The sequence below is a fragment of the Neomonachus schauinslandi genome, chromosome 5, assembly GCF_002201575.2.
Source record: "Neomonachus schauinslandi chromosome 5, ASM220157v2, whole genome shotgun sequence".
Taxonomy (NCBI): domain Eukaryota; kingdom Metazoa; phylum Chordata; class Mammalia; order Carnivora; family Phocidae; genus Neomonachus; species Neomonachus schauinslandi.
The window spans coordinates 171,494,800-171,508,320 of record NC_058407.1 but is presented as its reverse complement, the minus strand read 5'-3'; the positions used below and the strand labels follow the sequence as shown (position 1 = coordinate 171,508,320).

Sequence of the window (13,521 nt, the reverse complement as noted above, 5' to 3'; positions counted from 1 at the left end):
GAACCCAAGTCTGTGTGACTCTAAAATCTATGTTCTTTGTCCTTTCAAATGTGTCATTGTATTTGATCTATTGACTGAGTTTTATTTTAATTTAAAAGATTTTTATTTATTTGAGAGAGAGAGAGAGGGAGAAAGCACAAGAGGGGGGAGGGAGAGGGACAAGCAGACTCCATGCCGAGCGCAGAGCCTGATGCAGGGCTCCATCTCAGGACCCTGAGATCATGACCTGAGCCAAAATCAAGAGTCAGAGGCTTAACCGACTGAGCCACCCAGCCGCCCCTATTGACCAAATTTTAAATGGAGTCAGGTAAAAAGAGGAAATATTTTGAGCATTTCTCATGGAAATTTGCTTTCTTTTCAGAATGGTTTTGGAACACACTCTTGGTTTCTAAAGAGAATCCCCAACTCCCAATACCCTTTGAGAAATGAATACGTAGGAGAGTTTGTAAATGGATATCGTCATGGCCATGGAAAATTTTACTATGCCAGTGGGGCCGTTTATGAGGGAGAATGGGTCTCCAATAAAAAACATGGTATGGTGAGTGCAGATGTGTGAAGAGCACATTTTATAGATTTTGTAAAGCAACTGAAATACCGTAAAAGGCATCTCATTCTCTGTCTGGTAAAGTGCATAATCCATTTTTGCACACAATAACTTACTGTTTTGTTAAGATGATTACATGAATTTTTTTTTTTTTAAAAGATTTTTTTTTAAGATTTTATTTATTTATTTGAGAGAGAGAGAATGAGAGAGAGCACATGAGAGGGGGGAGGGTCAGAGGGAGAAGCAGACTCCCCGCCGAGCAGGGAGCCCGATGCGGGACTCGATCCAGGGACTCCAGGATCATGACCTGAGCCGAAGGCAGTCGCTTAACCAACTGAGCCACCCAGGCGCCCTGATTACATGAATTTTAAAATAATTTCCAACATATCATCAGTATCCTGTATATTTAGAAGTTATTTACTTAGTTTATGTTATGTACATACGTGTGTGTGTGTGTGTTAGGGTGGTTTTGGTCACAAGTAATGGAAAATCTAGCTTAATCATCCACAACTGATAAGGAATAAGTGGGTTTCAGGGTTGGTTTGATTCAGCAACTCAGTGATGTCAGGATTTTCTTCCATCTACCCATGATGTCTCCTACCATGATGTCAGCGTCACCCTTATGCTGCCCCTCCCTCATGACCACAAGATGGATGCTGTGGTTCCAGGCTTCACATCCACATACCACACTAAGTAGAGGGAGAGAAGAAACTCTTTTCTGAGGAGCTTTCCACAAATATCTTTAATTTGGCTGAGCTGACTTGGGTCATTTACTTACCTCTCCATCAGACTGATTATTGGCTTGGGTTGGACCAATACCAAGAGAGCCCCTATTTGGTGATGGGCACTCTGCTGGTCACTAGTGTAGTTTAATAAGACATCTTCTGTGACCTAGGGGTAGCTAGGGAGAGGTCGTGGAGCCGATAGAGAGAGGAGGAGGAAGAATAGAGAGGATTTACACAGTGACTCGAGACTCTAGGAGCGAGACTCTATGTGAGCTAAGTGCATGTCTTAAAAGCAAACAAAAACCTCCAAACCCTTGAAAATGGTACAGATGGAGATTACCAGTGGTTTTCCTGAACTGTAAATCTTTCTGTCTGCAGGGCCGATTAACTTTCAAAAATGGGCGTGTGTATGATGGCTCCTTTTCCAATGACCACATAGTGGAGTTTCCAAATCTTGAAGTTGAGTTCTTAAGTCACCTGGACCTGTCTTCAGAGTCTTCCTTCAAGAGCCGGTACCCTGCATCCTCCATCAGTGCTGGTAAGGGGGTGTGCACCTGTCAGTTGCATGCAAATTAGCTTCTATTATCAATGGAATCTACTCATCAAAATACAAAGACTACTTCAGAAAACAGAAGTTTCCTGGGGGAAACTGCTTTCTTAGTAGTTTTTTTGAATACTCTTATATCCCACTTGGGTGGAAAATCATTTCCGCATAACACTGAAAAAAATTTTTTTAACTTCCAAAAGCATTTTATTTTCTTTTCCCCAAATCATTTTAATTTGCTAGTTGAAATGGTAACATTGAAAACTTTTAACATTGCTTTTCACAATGATCCTCTCTATTTGCCTTTATTTGCTAGAGATTATCAGAAAGCTTGATGGCAGTGAAAGTAATTCTGTGTTAGGGTCGAGCCTTGAGCTGAATCTCAGTTTGTTGCTGAATATGTATCCTGAGAAAGATCAAGCAGAGGAAAAGAAGCAGGTAAAAATCTTTCATATTGTTATACATTTATATTTTAGGCTTAAATATTAACAGTCTCCCCACAGTCTTGGGAAAATACAGCCAAGGGGGGCTGTCCTGTGTTGAGTGTCTTTTATAAGCCACATAGATGGTTTGTGTACCATCCCATTTAATTTGTAAGGCAACCCTAGTGAACAGGCTTTGTGAGAAAACAGAAGCCCGGATAGAGGGACTCAGTGAATTAACTAAATTCAAGTTACCCTCACTCCCAGCTTGGTCTGAAGCCCAAGGCTGTGGCCACCCCAACTGCAGGACATTAACTCTGCAGTGCATTATTATGGGCTGCTGGGATTCCAAAGAACTTCAAAATCCTAGAAATCAGTACAAATCTAGAAATCCTTAGAGACAGAGAAAATTATGTGTACCCGGACTTCATTTGATTAACATCTGGAAAATCACATCCACCAAATTACATGTTAGTGTCGTGAACCCTGCTTTGACTGGGGCTCGGGATGATTCTCCCATGAAAGCATTGTTGAAGATGTGGCTTGCAACAGGAGAACCACTGGTACCTCGAAGTTGCAAGTCATGTGTCCCTTTGCTCTTCCTCTATTCCGTCTCCTCTGGCCCCAGTTCTGTGGGTCTCAAAAGTGAGGACTCTCCATCCCCCATCCTCCTCTATTCTTCTCCTGGCCAACGATGTCATTCAGGCTCCTGGGATCGCTCACTTCATCTGCTGCCAGATTCTTGTTAAAAAAAAAAAAAAAAAAAAGAACTTGTATGACTTTCTCTAGTTAGGAAAATAGTACACAATACGTGCAGAAAATTTAGAAAATGCACATAAGAAGAAGTAGAAGAGAATCTCCACCCAGACAAAATCTGATGACCATCTTTCCAGTTTTGTTCTGGGCAAACATAATTAGAATTGGAGCATTCTGCTCATATAATCTCTGTTTTTGTGTATTTAATCATAGGTCTTCAGTGCCATTAAATATTCTCCTACAATATAATTTTTAGGTGAATAAAGAACCATCCATTGAATCACCCCAAAAGGAGATTGCCTTTCTTCCTTTCTTCCTTCCTTCCTTCCTTCCTTCCTTCCTCCCTTCCTTCCTTCCTTCCCTCCTTTCCCCTCTCTCTCTCTCTTTTTTTACATATGTTATCATTCACTTTCCACTTTGGAGTTCTTTCCATGTCAAAACAGGTAGGTCTTTAAAAAACTATGAATTTAAAAATATATCTTGACTGGGGCGCCTGGGTGGCTCACTTGGTTGAGCAGCTGCCTTTGGCTCAGGTGATGATCCCGTAGTCCCAGGATCGAGTCCCACATTGGGCTCCCCGCTCAGTGGGGAGTCTGCTTCTCCCTCTGACCCTCTACCCTCTCCTGCTCTCTCTCTAAGAAATATGTAAAATCTTAAAAATATATATATATCTTGACTGTTTTAATTACAAAAGTAGCACATGCTCTTTACAGAAAATTCAAACATTACAGAACTAGGACCTAGAAAGTAAAAGAAATTCTGTAACTCGACACTTTAGAAACGCCTCTAAACATGTTTAATGGCTATGTGGTATTTCACAATATGGACAATATTACAATCTAGTTAGAGAAACTTCCATTTTTTTCCTAACCCTTTGAGCAGACTTCAGACTCCCAGAAGAGCGGCTTGAGCCCGGGTTTCTGCACCCGTCACTGGCTGCTCCGCACGTGAGCATCTCCCATGGCCACCGAACAGAGACCAAAGCCGAGACCCAGGCCCCGCTGACCCACTGACACGAAGCAGTGGACTTTATTTGAATTTCACTTTTCCTCACAGTGCCCCTTTTTCTGCCCCAGGATCCTACCCGGGACCCCATGCTGCATGTGGCGGTCACATCTCTCTAACCTCCTCTGTGATGGAGCCTCACCTTCCATGGTCCTTCATGACTTCCAGACTTCAGAAGGGTCCTGAGGGGCTCTGGAAAGCTCTCTTGGCTGTCTAGCTCTATCCCGTTCCATGCCGATGGGAGCTGTTTGTACTCAGGATGTCCTAGGACCTGACATCAGCCTGTCTTGCCAGCCTGCCCCAGCAGCCTCCTCCTCACCACGCACTCTTGTGACGATAATGGCCAGCACATGCACAGAAAGCACTTTGCTCTGGGCCTGTTTCCAAACGCCTTAATGTTGCTAAATCCCCCCAGCAGCCTAGGGGCCAGAACGGTGGTTGTCCCACTTTGCCCAGGAGGGCGCTGGGGTGGAGCGTGGTGACAGCCTTTATCCAGGTCAGACAGCCCTCCTGGCATTCCAGAAGCATCTCAACCTCTCTGCTCCCCCCACCCCAACCTCCACTGGGGGGCCTGCCGTCCGTGAATTGCTCACTTGTTCTGTGCTCCAAGGCTGAGTTCAAGTACAGCGTCCTCCAGGGAAGTTCTTCCCTGTAACCCACCTCTCCTTCCTCCATGGCTCTGTTCTACCTGTGGTACTTCCTTACGGTGTCTTTACCAGGTTTTAAGCTTCATAAAGAAAATTCTGCGTTCTACTCTAGAACAAGGCTTTAGATAGAGCAGATTAGGCATGTTTATCCAATCGAATTGAATTTTAGAAAGTAGGAGTTAATGCTGAGAGGGACAGATGCCTGATGCAACTGCCCAGGTGAGGTTTTCCATCTCCTTGGGGACCCCAAACACCATTGCTCACATTTCCTGAATATTTCATTTGGGAGGGTGAGGCACGGGGTAAGTGGTTTTGGAGGACAGGACACCGCATAGCCTGCAGGGTTGCACATATGGGGAAGTGGAGGTAGCATTCGGGGCATTGAGGGTTGGGGAGAATTATAGAAGGTGATTGAGGACAGAGTCGGAGGTTAGTGACGAGTGTGAGTATTGTCTATTTCAGACTTTCAGCAGGAAGTCTGATGATGTCAGTTGTATGTTTTAAATGAACCAAGCCTGGGGCACCTCAGTTAGTAAAGTATCTGACTCTTGATCTCAGCTCTGGTCTTGATCTCACGGTCATGAGTTCGAGCCCCACATTGGGCTCCACACTGGGTAAGGACCCTTCTAAACAAACAAACAAACAGCCAAGGCTGGTTGGACCAGCCTTGCAGTCCAAGGATAAACCCTGCTTGATGTGGACATACGACTTTATATTTTGCTAGATTTCATATACTCCTATTTTGGTGAGGATTTTTGTGTTTGTCTTTATGAAAGATACTGATCCGTGGACAAGAAAATTTGCTGCCCATTCAAATAGGATGCTATCACATAGCATATGTGATACATATCAGTATGAAAGCAATTTCATTGTACTGATAACAGCACTTTTTTTTTTTTTTGGTAACAGCAAATTTCTAGATGTTATTCAGAAATTGCATTTTATTGACCTGGGGTTGAGTGGGAAGAATATGACATTTGTTGAGCTCATACAGTGGTAAGAGGTAAATGTTATTACGTCACATGTGTTATTGCATTTAATTTATAAAACAGGTGTTGTTTCTTTTACTTTTGTTATTAGGCAAGATTAAGACATGCGTGGTTTTCTCTTTGTAGGTAGAATATGCTGTCTTAAGAAATATTACAGAATTGAGAAGAATCTATAGCTTTTACAGCAGCCTAGGATGTGATCACTCTCTGGATAACACCTTTCTGATGACAAAGCTTCACTTCTGGAGGTTTCTAAAAGACTGCAAATTTCATCACCATAAGATAACTCTTGCTGATATGGACAGGATATTAAGTAGTGAGTATTCCAGGTCCTTTGTGTCTGTTAGTTTATTTATTATTTTTTTAAGATTTATTTATTTGAGAGAGGGAGAGAGCATGTGCATGAGTGGGGGGGAGGGGCAGAAGAAGGGGAGAGGCAGACTCCCCGCTGAGCAGGGAGCCTGATGTGGGTCTCGATCCCAGGACCCCAAGATCATGACCTGAGCCAAAGTCAGATGCTTAACTGACTGAGCCACCCAGGCGCCCCAACATCCTTTGGTTTAAAGAGTAGTATAACCTCATGTCACCATGAAACCAGTCAAGAAATGGGGAGGGAGTGAGGAAGGCAAATGCTGGGACAGACATTCCAGAAATCAACACAGGTTCATCTTCTCAAGGTGCTTAAAATGTACTTGAGACAATCCCGTAAAATAATGGTAGCAGTGAAAGCTACAGCAGGCCCTGTGGGCCGAATCCAGCCCCGTCTGTTCTTACAAAGTTTTATTGGAACACAGCCATGCCCATTTTCTCATGCGCTGTCTGTGGCTATTTTTGCCCTAGACACCAGAACTGAGGGGTTGTGACAGAGACCGTGTGGCCTACAAAGCATAAAATATGTGTTGCTGGCTCTCGACAGAGAAATTTGCCTGCCCCTGATCTATCAAACCCACTAAAACTGTGAGATCAGAAGCCAAGAGGGCTTGGCATAGCTGGGAAAACACTTGAGGTTGTCTTGGGCTTGGGCTTGATTTCAAGTGAGAAAGTTCATGCAGTTTTGAAGGTTTTAGTTCTTTCAGCTGAATTCTGGGAAGCAGGCCTTGAAAACCTTAGATTATCTACTTGAAACACAAAATATTAGAACTAGTACCTATTTACCTGAAATTTAAGTGTTTGACACAGACTTAGAATCCATTTAGAATTAGAATCATCAATCAAACGAGGCTCAGACCACCTTGAAAGACATGGGCACAAGGTATCTTGTAAGTTTCTTGAAAGGTGACCAGATCGAGATCTTTCGAGCAGACTAAACCTAAACTAAAACTAAAACCTAAGTTTTAGGTGGATGTGTATACGATGTTCACAGTATTCCCTAGGAAAAAAGAGATAGTCCCTCATACACAGTTCTTTGACTTGTACACCAGGAGCAAATAAAATAGAAGGTTTTATAAAATGCTAGGCATCAAGAATGAAATCTTGATCTGAAACTAATAATATATGTTAATTAATTGAATTTAAATTAAAAAATAAGAATGAAATTGTGGTATGTTAAAAATATGGTATTATATGTGAACACTGTAAGAGGGTAAATCTTAAGAAGTCCTCATCACAAGAATAAAAGAGAAATTTTTTTTAAAAAGATTTTATTTATTTATTTGACAGAGAGAGACACAGCGAGAGAGGGAACACAAGCAGGGGGAGTGGAAAAGGGAGAAGCAGGCTTCCTGCGGAGCAGGGAGCCCCATGCGGGGCTCGATCCTGGGACCCTGGGATCATGACCTGAGCCGAAGGCAGACGCTTAACGACTGAGCCACCCAGGCGCCCCAACCCTTTTTTTTTTTTTTAAAGATTTTATTTATTTGACAGAGAGAGACACAGCGAGAGAGAGAACACAAGCAAGGGGAGTGTGAGAGGGAGACGCTTAACGACTGAGCCACCCAGGGGCCACTAAAAGAAATTTTTGTAGCTGTGTAGGTAAACCATGTCAATGAGACTTATTGTGGTGGCCATTTTGCAACATATAGTGAATCCTGTTTGCACACTTGAAACTAATACAACATTATATGCCAATTATACCTCAGTTTAAAAGGTTACTAGGCATCCTTTCCAATTTTCTTTATTTTAGCCGATAGTGACACTCCAGTTGAAGAAATTCATTCTCCATTTACAACAATACTTTTGAGAACATTTCTCAATTACCTCCTGCAGTTGGCTTACCACATCCATCACAAAGAATACCAGTAAGTACTACTTCCGGGGCGCTGAGAGGCAGAGGCAGAGTTCACCAGTGTTGTAGTCAAAGTGGTGACTTTTCTGCTTTCCTTCAACGGCCGGTACCACTTTACATACTTCTGAAATGAAGGACCAGAAACAAAAACATTTCCCAAGTATTAACCACAAAACCATGAGATACTGGATTAAAATTCGGAAGACCCCTCAGATGTGAGTCATGCTTCCATCCTGAATAGTGTTCCCAGAGTTGTAATCGGAAATGGTCAACACCAACCCTTCCTTAGGGCAGAATCTCCGGTCTTTCTCGGAGAAAAATTGATACTACATCTTTTTTTAAAAAAACTTTTAATTTTGTAATAAATTTAGTTTTACAGAAGTGTTGCCACGTTAGTACAGTGATTCCTGCACACCCGTCGCTCAGCTTCCCTTAACAATCTTACGCAACCGTGGTGCACTTGTCAAAGTGGAGAAATGAACGTTGGCATAATACTCTTAACGAAACCACAGACTTTATTAGGGTTTCCCAAGTTTTCCCACTGATGTCCCTTTTCTGTTCCATGTTCTTTGCGTTTTGTTGTCCCACCTCCTTAGTTCCTACAACCTGTGGTAGTTTCTCGGATTTCGTCTTTTATGACCTGGATGCTTTGGAAGACCATTGGTCACTTATTTTGTAAAATGTCCCTTGATTGTCGTCTGCTGATATGTTTTCATCATTGCACTGAGGCTTGGGTTTTGGGGAAGAATACCATGGAGGCAAACTGCCCTTGGCATCCCATCCCATCAGGGGTATGTGACATTAGACTGTCTTATTACCGGTTATGCTAACCCCGATCGCTCATTTAAAGTGGTGGCAGCCAGGATTCTCTGCCGTAAACATACTGTTTCTCCCTTTCTGTGCTCTCATTGTTTGAAGCAAACTACTAAGTCCACTCCATACTCAGGGAGAGGAGAATGAGGTTCTCCATCCCGGACAGAGGGGTGACTAGATCTGTCTTGGCAGAAACAGAAGTCCATCGCTCTTTCTGTGTTTTACCAAACTGATGACTGAGAACATTCACCCAAATGCCTGCCGTGTAAAAGGTAAATACAAAACGAACAGCATTATATTTATTATTTTTTCCCCAAAATGTAGCTTTGTAATCATTTTTTGATGGTTAATCTTTCCCTAATGTCTTTAGGCAGTTTATTCAGTGGGCAGCAGCGGACACTCTATTCCATGAATTACATCGACAAATGCTGGGAGATTTATACAGTTTACTGCAGACCACACACAGCTCCTCCCCACGAGCCTTCCATGAAGATGCGACACTTCCTCTGGATGTTGAAAGTAACCACTCGTGACTGAGACTGGTTTTATATTAATAAGAATTTTGACTTTTTTTTTGAGAGAGAGAGCACGTGCGCATGAGTCAGGGGAGGGGCGGAGGGAGAGGGAGAGAAGGAATCTCAAACAGGCTCCTCCCTTAGCATGAAGCCCGACTCAGGGCTCAATCTCATGACCCTGAGATCATGACCTGAGCTGAAATCAAGAGACAGACACTTAACTGACTGAGCCACTCAGATGTGCTGGCATTTTGGTTTTCATTAAAGAAAGGCAGCATTCCAGCTATGATACACAAATAATGAGGTGAAGATCCGGGATGGATTTTCATAGCAGTTGAATGTTTGCTGAGCATCTTTGGGCAGAAGCGAGTAATTCCAGGATCTGTGACAGACCTGAGGCAGAGGGAGCACCGGCTCCGTGTGTTTCCCAGTGAGGGGAGGGGCATGGGTGGCCACAGTGCCTTTGCTAAGCAGACCTTGCTGTATAAGAGAAGATGGGGTTGGGAGAAGGGGGGAAGTGAATGTCATTTAAAAAAAAAGTTCATCAAAAAGTAGTTTAAAGAGGGTGCCTGGGTGGCTCAGTTGGTTAAGCGACTGCCTTCGGCTCAGGTCACGATCCTGGAGTCCCGGGATCGAGTCCCGCATCGGGCTCCCTGCTCGGCAGGGGGTCTGCTTCTCCCTCTGACCCTCCTCCCTCTCATGCTCTCTGTCTCTCATTCTCTCTCTCTCAAATAAATAAATAAAATCTTTAAAAAAAAAATAGTTTAAAGAAGTTATTAGTTTACAAAGTAGTGAGGACATCTAATTCATACACTATTCTTGTGCTAACTATTGGCAGTTTTTGTTCTAATTTATACCTGTGGGAAGATAAATGAGAAAATGAGAAGAGCCGAATACTAATAGGGAATAGAGTGCTTTAAAAAAGTCTAACAGTGTTGTATGTATACGGACTGTTTAGTCACCTAGTGTCTATTACAGGAAAATGCTTGTTAGGAGTGTGTGAGCTTTGGGGGAGGAGTATTGTACAGCTGTTTATTTGTTCACTTTCCCCCTTTCTTCATGGCCTCTTATTGAAGAGATGAGGTCCCCCTAAATGGGTCAGACTTCCGGTTCGGGCTGGTGGCATTCTCCCAGGTTCACTACCATGTTCTTCTTTTCTTTTTTTTTTTTTTTAAGATTTTATTTATTTATTTGACAGAGAAAGAGACAGCGAGAGAGGGAACACAAGCAGCGGGAGAGGGAGAGGGAGAAGCAGGCTTCCTCTGGAGCAGGGAGCCCGATGCGGGGCTCGATCCCAGGACCCCGGGATCACGACCTGAGCCGAAGGCAGACGCCCAATGACTGAGCCAGCCAGGCGCCCCACCGTGTTCTTCTTTTCCCCGTATCTCTGCTAACACAGTACAGTCAGAGGCTTGTTTGGATTCCAGGTTTCTTCCCCTGACAAAGCTGCAGATGGTTCTGTGTATTTCTGTTGCATTGCCTCAGGAATGTTCCCGTTTAGAGATGTTGAGATGGACCAGCGGGTTCACGTGGAGTCAGCACGATCCTTCCATTAGAACATATGAGCCTGGTTTGCACAGCGCTCAGGAGAGAGCTGAGGGTGGGCCAGCGCGGAACCAGCCCCCATGAGGTGCACGTTCACCTAATCCTTGTTTTCAGCAGCGCTAACTTAGGGGAGACTGTGTGTCCTGGGTCGAATGCTCTCTGGTTCAGTATCTCTGAGAGCAAAACTTCTGTTTGCAGCTTTGATGCGGACAGGGTCTTCTCGGCGAGTCTTCCTGTCTTCAGCTCTCCCTGGAGGGTTACTTCCAGAGGGGCCTCCTGCCTGAGTGCCTACAGCACCCTGGCTCCCTGAGGCCCCCAGTCCAGCGTTTCCCCATCTGTGCAGTTGGGTTGATATCTCACATCTGGATCATCCACTCTCCCAACCCCTCTGTCCTGTGTTTATGTCTCTAAAGACACTTTTCTTTTTAGAGGGATGGGGGAAGGTCTAGAGAGGTAAATATCAATGTTAATCTAGAATGCTTTTCAAACGGATCAGTTTCAAAGACATTCATTTCTAGAACATCTCCTTAAAGGGTTATACGGATATAAGTTAACAATAAAAATAGGTAGCTATTTAGGGGAGCCTGGGTGGCTCAGTCAGTTATGCATCTGCCTTTGGCTCGGGTCATGATCTCAGGGTCCTGGGATCGAGCCCTGAGTTGGGCTCCCTGCTGAGTGGGGAGCCTGTTTCTCCCTCTCCGGCTCCCCGTTTGTGCTCACGCTCTCTCAAATAAATAAAAATAAATAAATAAATAAAATCTTTTTAAAAATGTAGCTATTTGTAATTATAGGCCATTATGGTTTAATTGGTTGTTTCTTTTGCAGGACTTTAAAATGATAAATAAAGAATTAACAGCAACCAAGTTTGTGGAGGTCATTGCAGAGGATAATCCTTTCATACATGACGGTGTTGACAGCAACTTCGAACCTGAGGTTTGTAAAGAGGTGTCACAAATAGTGCAGATACAAGGTAGGCTGTTTTGCCTTGGATACCGAGAGCCAAGATTTGATCGAAAAGCATTCTTACCCCAGGACGTAACTATGTGTCTGTCTGTGTGTGTGTATACACACGTGCGTGTACACCTGTGTGGGTCTCCTTGATCGTATTAGACAACTAGAGTTCATATAAAAAAAGAGTATTCCAGATGTCAGGAAATAACGAATGAAATCAAAAGAATATAAAACTATAGTTGACCCTTGAGCGACGCAAGGGTTAGGGACACCGACACCCCCACGCAGTCAGAAATGCAGGTATAACTTTGACACCCCCCCCGCCGTACTTCACTACTCACAGCCTGCTGTGGACTGAAAGCCTTACCGATAACATAGACAGGCGACTAACACACGTGTTGTCTTACAGACTGTGGTCTTACGATAAAGTAAGCTAGAGAAAAGAAAACATTAAGAACGTCGTAAGGAAAATACATTTACAGCACTGTCCTGTACGTATGGAAAAAAACCTGCACATTAGTGGCCCCACGCAGTTCATACCCGCCTTGTTCAAGGGCCAGCTGTCCGACGCTATTTCTTGGATAATTGAGCGATTTAATACACGCGTCTGTTTCTCTGGCTGACTTGTCCTAAGCCTGTCAGAGACACTGACTGATCTCCTCCAGTGAACGAGGCTGCGTGTCTTCACTTTTCAGCGTGCCTTGCCGAGGGGCTCTGGGCAAGTCGGCCACCCCAGGCTCAGTCTTTTCTTCTGTACACGGAAGTGGGGCAACTAGTTGATACCTCGGTTTTTAGTATCCGCCATACCTCCTGATTTCCCCTCCCCAGGAGTCTGCTCCCTGTCCCCGTGCATTTGGCTCTTCTGGAGAGGTCCTAAAGATGGGATCTGTGTGCTCCCCCCGCTCGGCTAAACCCGTTTGCGCTCAGGTCACCAGTGACCCCACGATGACCCGCCCAGGGGGCCCTGCCATGGGGCCTGAAATGCCACCTCTGCCACCTCAAACACATTCTTCCCTCCATGTCCCTGGTCTTCCATTTCCCTCACTGCTGGTGCCTTCCGACTTGGCTGATTCCTCCTCTCTGTCACACCCGCCCTGTCCAAGTGCCGTAGACTCAGGCCGGGGTCCCCTTCTCTAGCTGTGCTCACCCCTTGTCTCATAATCTTAAATGCCACCTTTCTGAGGACAAGGCCAGCGTTTGTATCTCCGACCCCAATCATGCTCTCCAGCTCCAGGCGGCCTAGCCAGGGTGGCCCCTCGGGTTTCGAACAGCCCAGAACGTCCCACACCCCAGACCGCAGTTGTGACCTCCATCCTCCGCCTGCGTACCTCAGCCTCCCGTGTGTGGAGTGTGGATGGCACCCCGCCCTTTGGTTGTCAGGCCCCCACATTCAGATCTTCAGGACATCCTATTGGCTCCACCTTCAGAGTATTTTCTAGAACGTGGTGCCTCCCACCAGCTGCACTGCTTCTGTCCCGGCCGAGCTACCGTCACCTAGAAAGCTGCTCACTCATCCTCCTGATGCGTCCCTTACCCTTCTGCTTCCCAGGGCAACCGCCAGGTCACGTCACTCCCTTGCTCACACCCCCAGGCTTCCCATCCCACTCAGAGAAAAGGCCCTCATGACATGGATGGTGCCACCTTTCTGAGTCCTTGTCTGACCACTGAGTCACACCTGCCTCCACGCTGTCCCCGGAACACACCTGTCACACTCCTATCTCAGAACATTTGAACTTGCTGTGCCCCACTCTGCTATTTTTTGGGGGGCTTAAATAACAGAAATGTAAGAAGAGTAGGAATGGTGTGAGCAGAACAGCCAAAAAGAAAACAAAACTCTTGTT

At 44.8% G+C, this 13,521-nt stretch overlaps 1 protein-coding gene across 1 annotated transcript in view; it reads left to right on the top strand.

Moving 5' to 3' along the window:
• Nucleotides 1-13,521, top strand: part of LOC110571921 (radial spoke head 10 homolog B) — a 52,598-nt gene that overhangs the window by 20,274 nt on the left and 18,803 nt on the right. Inside the window, exons 7-14 of the mRNA XM_021680114.1 lie at nucleotides 362-538; nucleotides 1,648-1,807; nucleotides 2,130-2,251; nucleotides 5,759-5,948; nucleotides 7,755-7,869; nucleotides 8,862-8,941; nucleotides 9,040-9,188; nucleotides 11,555-11,662. Of these exons, the coding sequence (XP_021535789.1) occupies nucleotides 362-538; nucleotides 1,648-1,807; nucleotides 2,130-2,251; nucleotides 5,759-5,948; nucleotides 7,755-7,869; nucleotides 8,862-8,941; nucleotides 9,040-9,188; nucleotides 11,555-11,662 (1,101 nt within the window). The remainder of the gene's footprint in view (nucleotides 1-361; nucleotides 539-1,647; nucleotides 1,808-2,129; nucleotides 2,252-5,758; nucleotides 5,949-7,754; nucleotides 7,870-8,861; nucleotides 8,942-9,039; nucleotides 9,189-11,554; nucleotides 11,663-13,521) is intronic.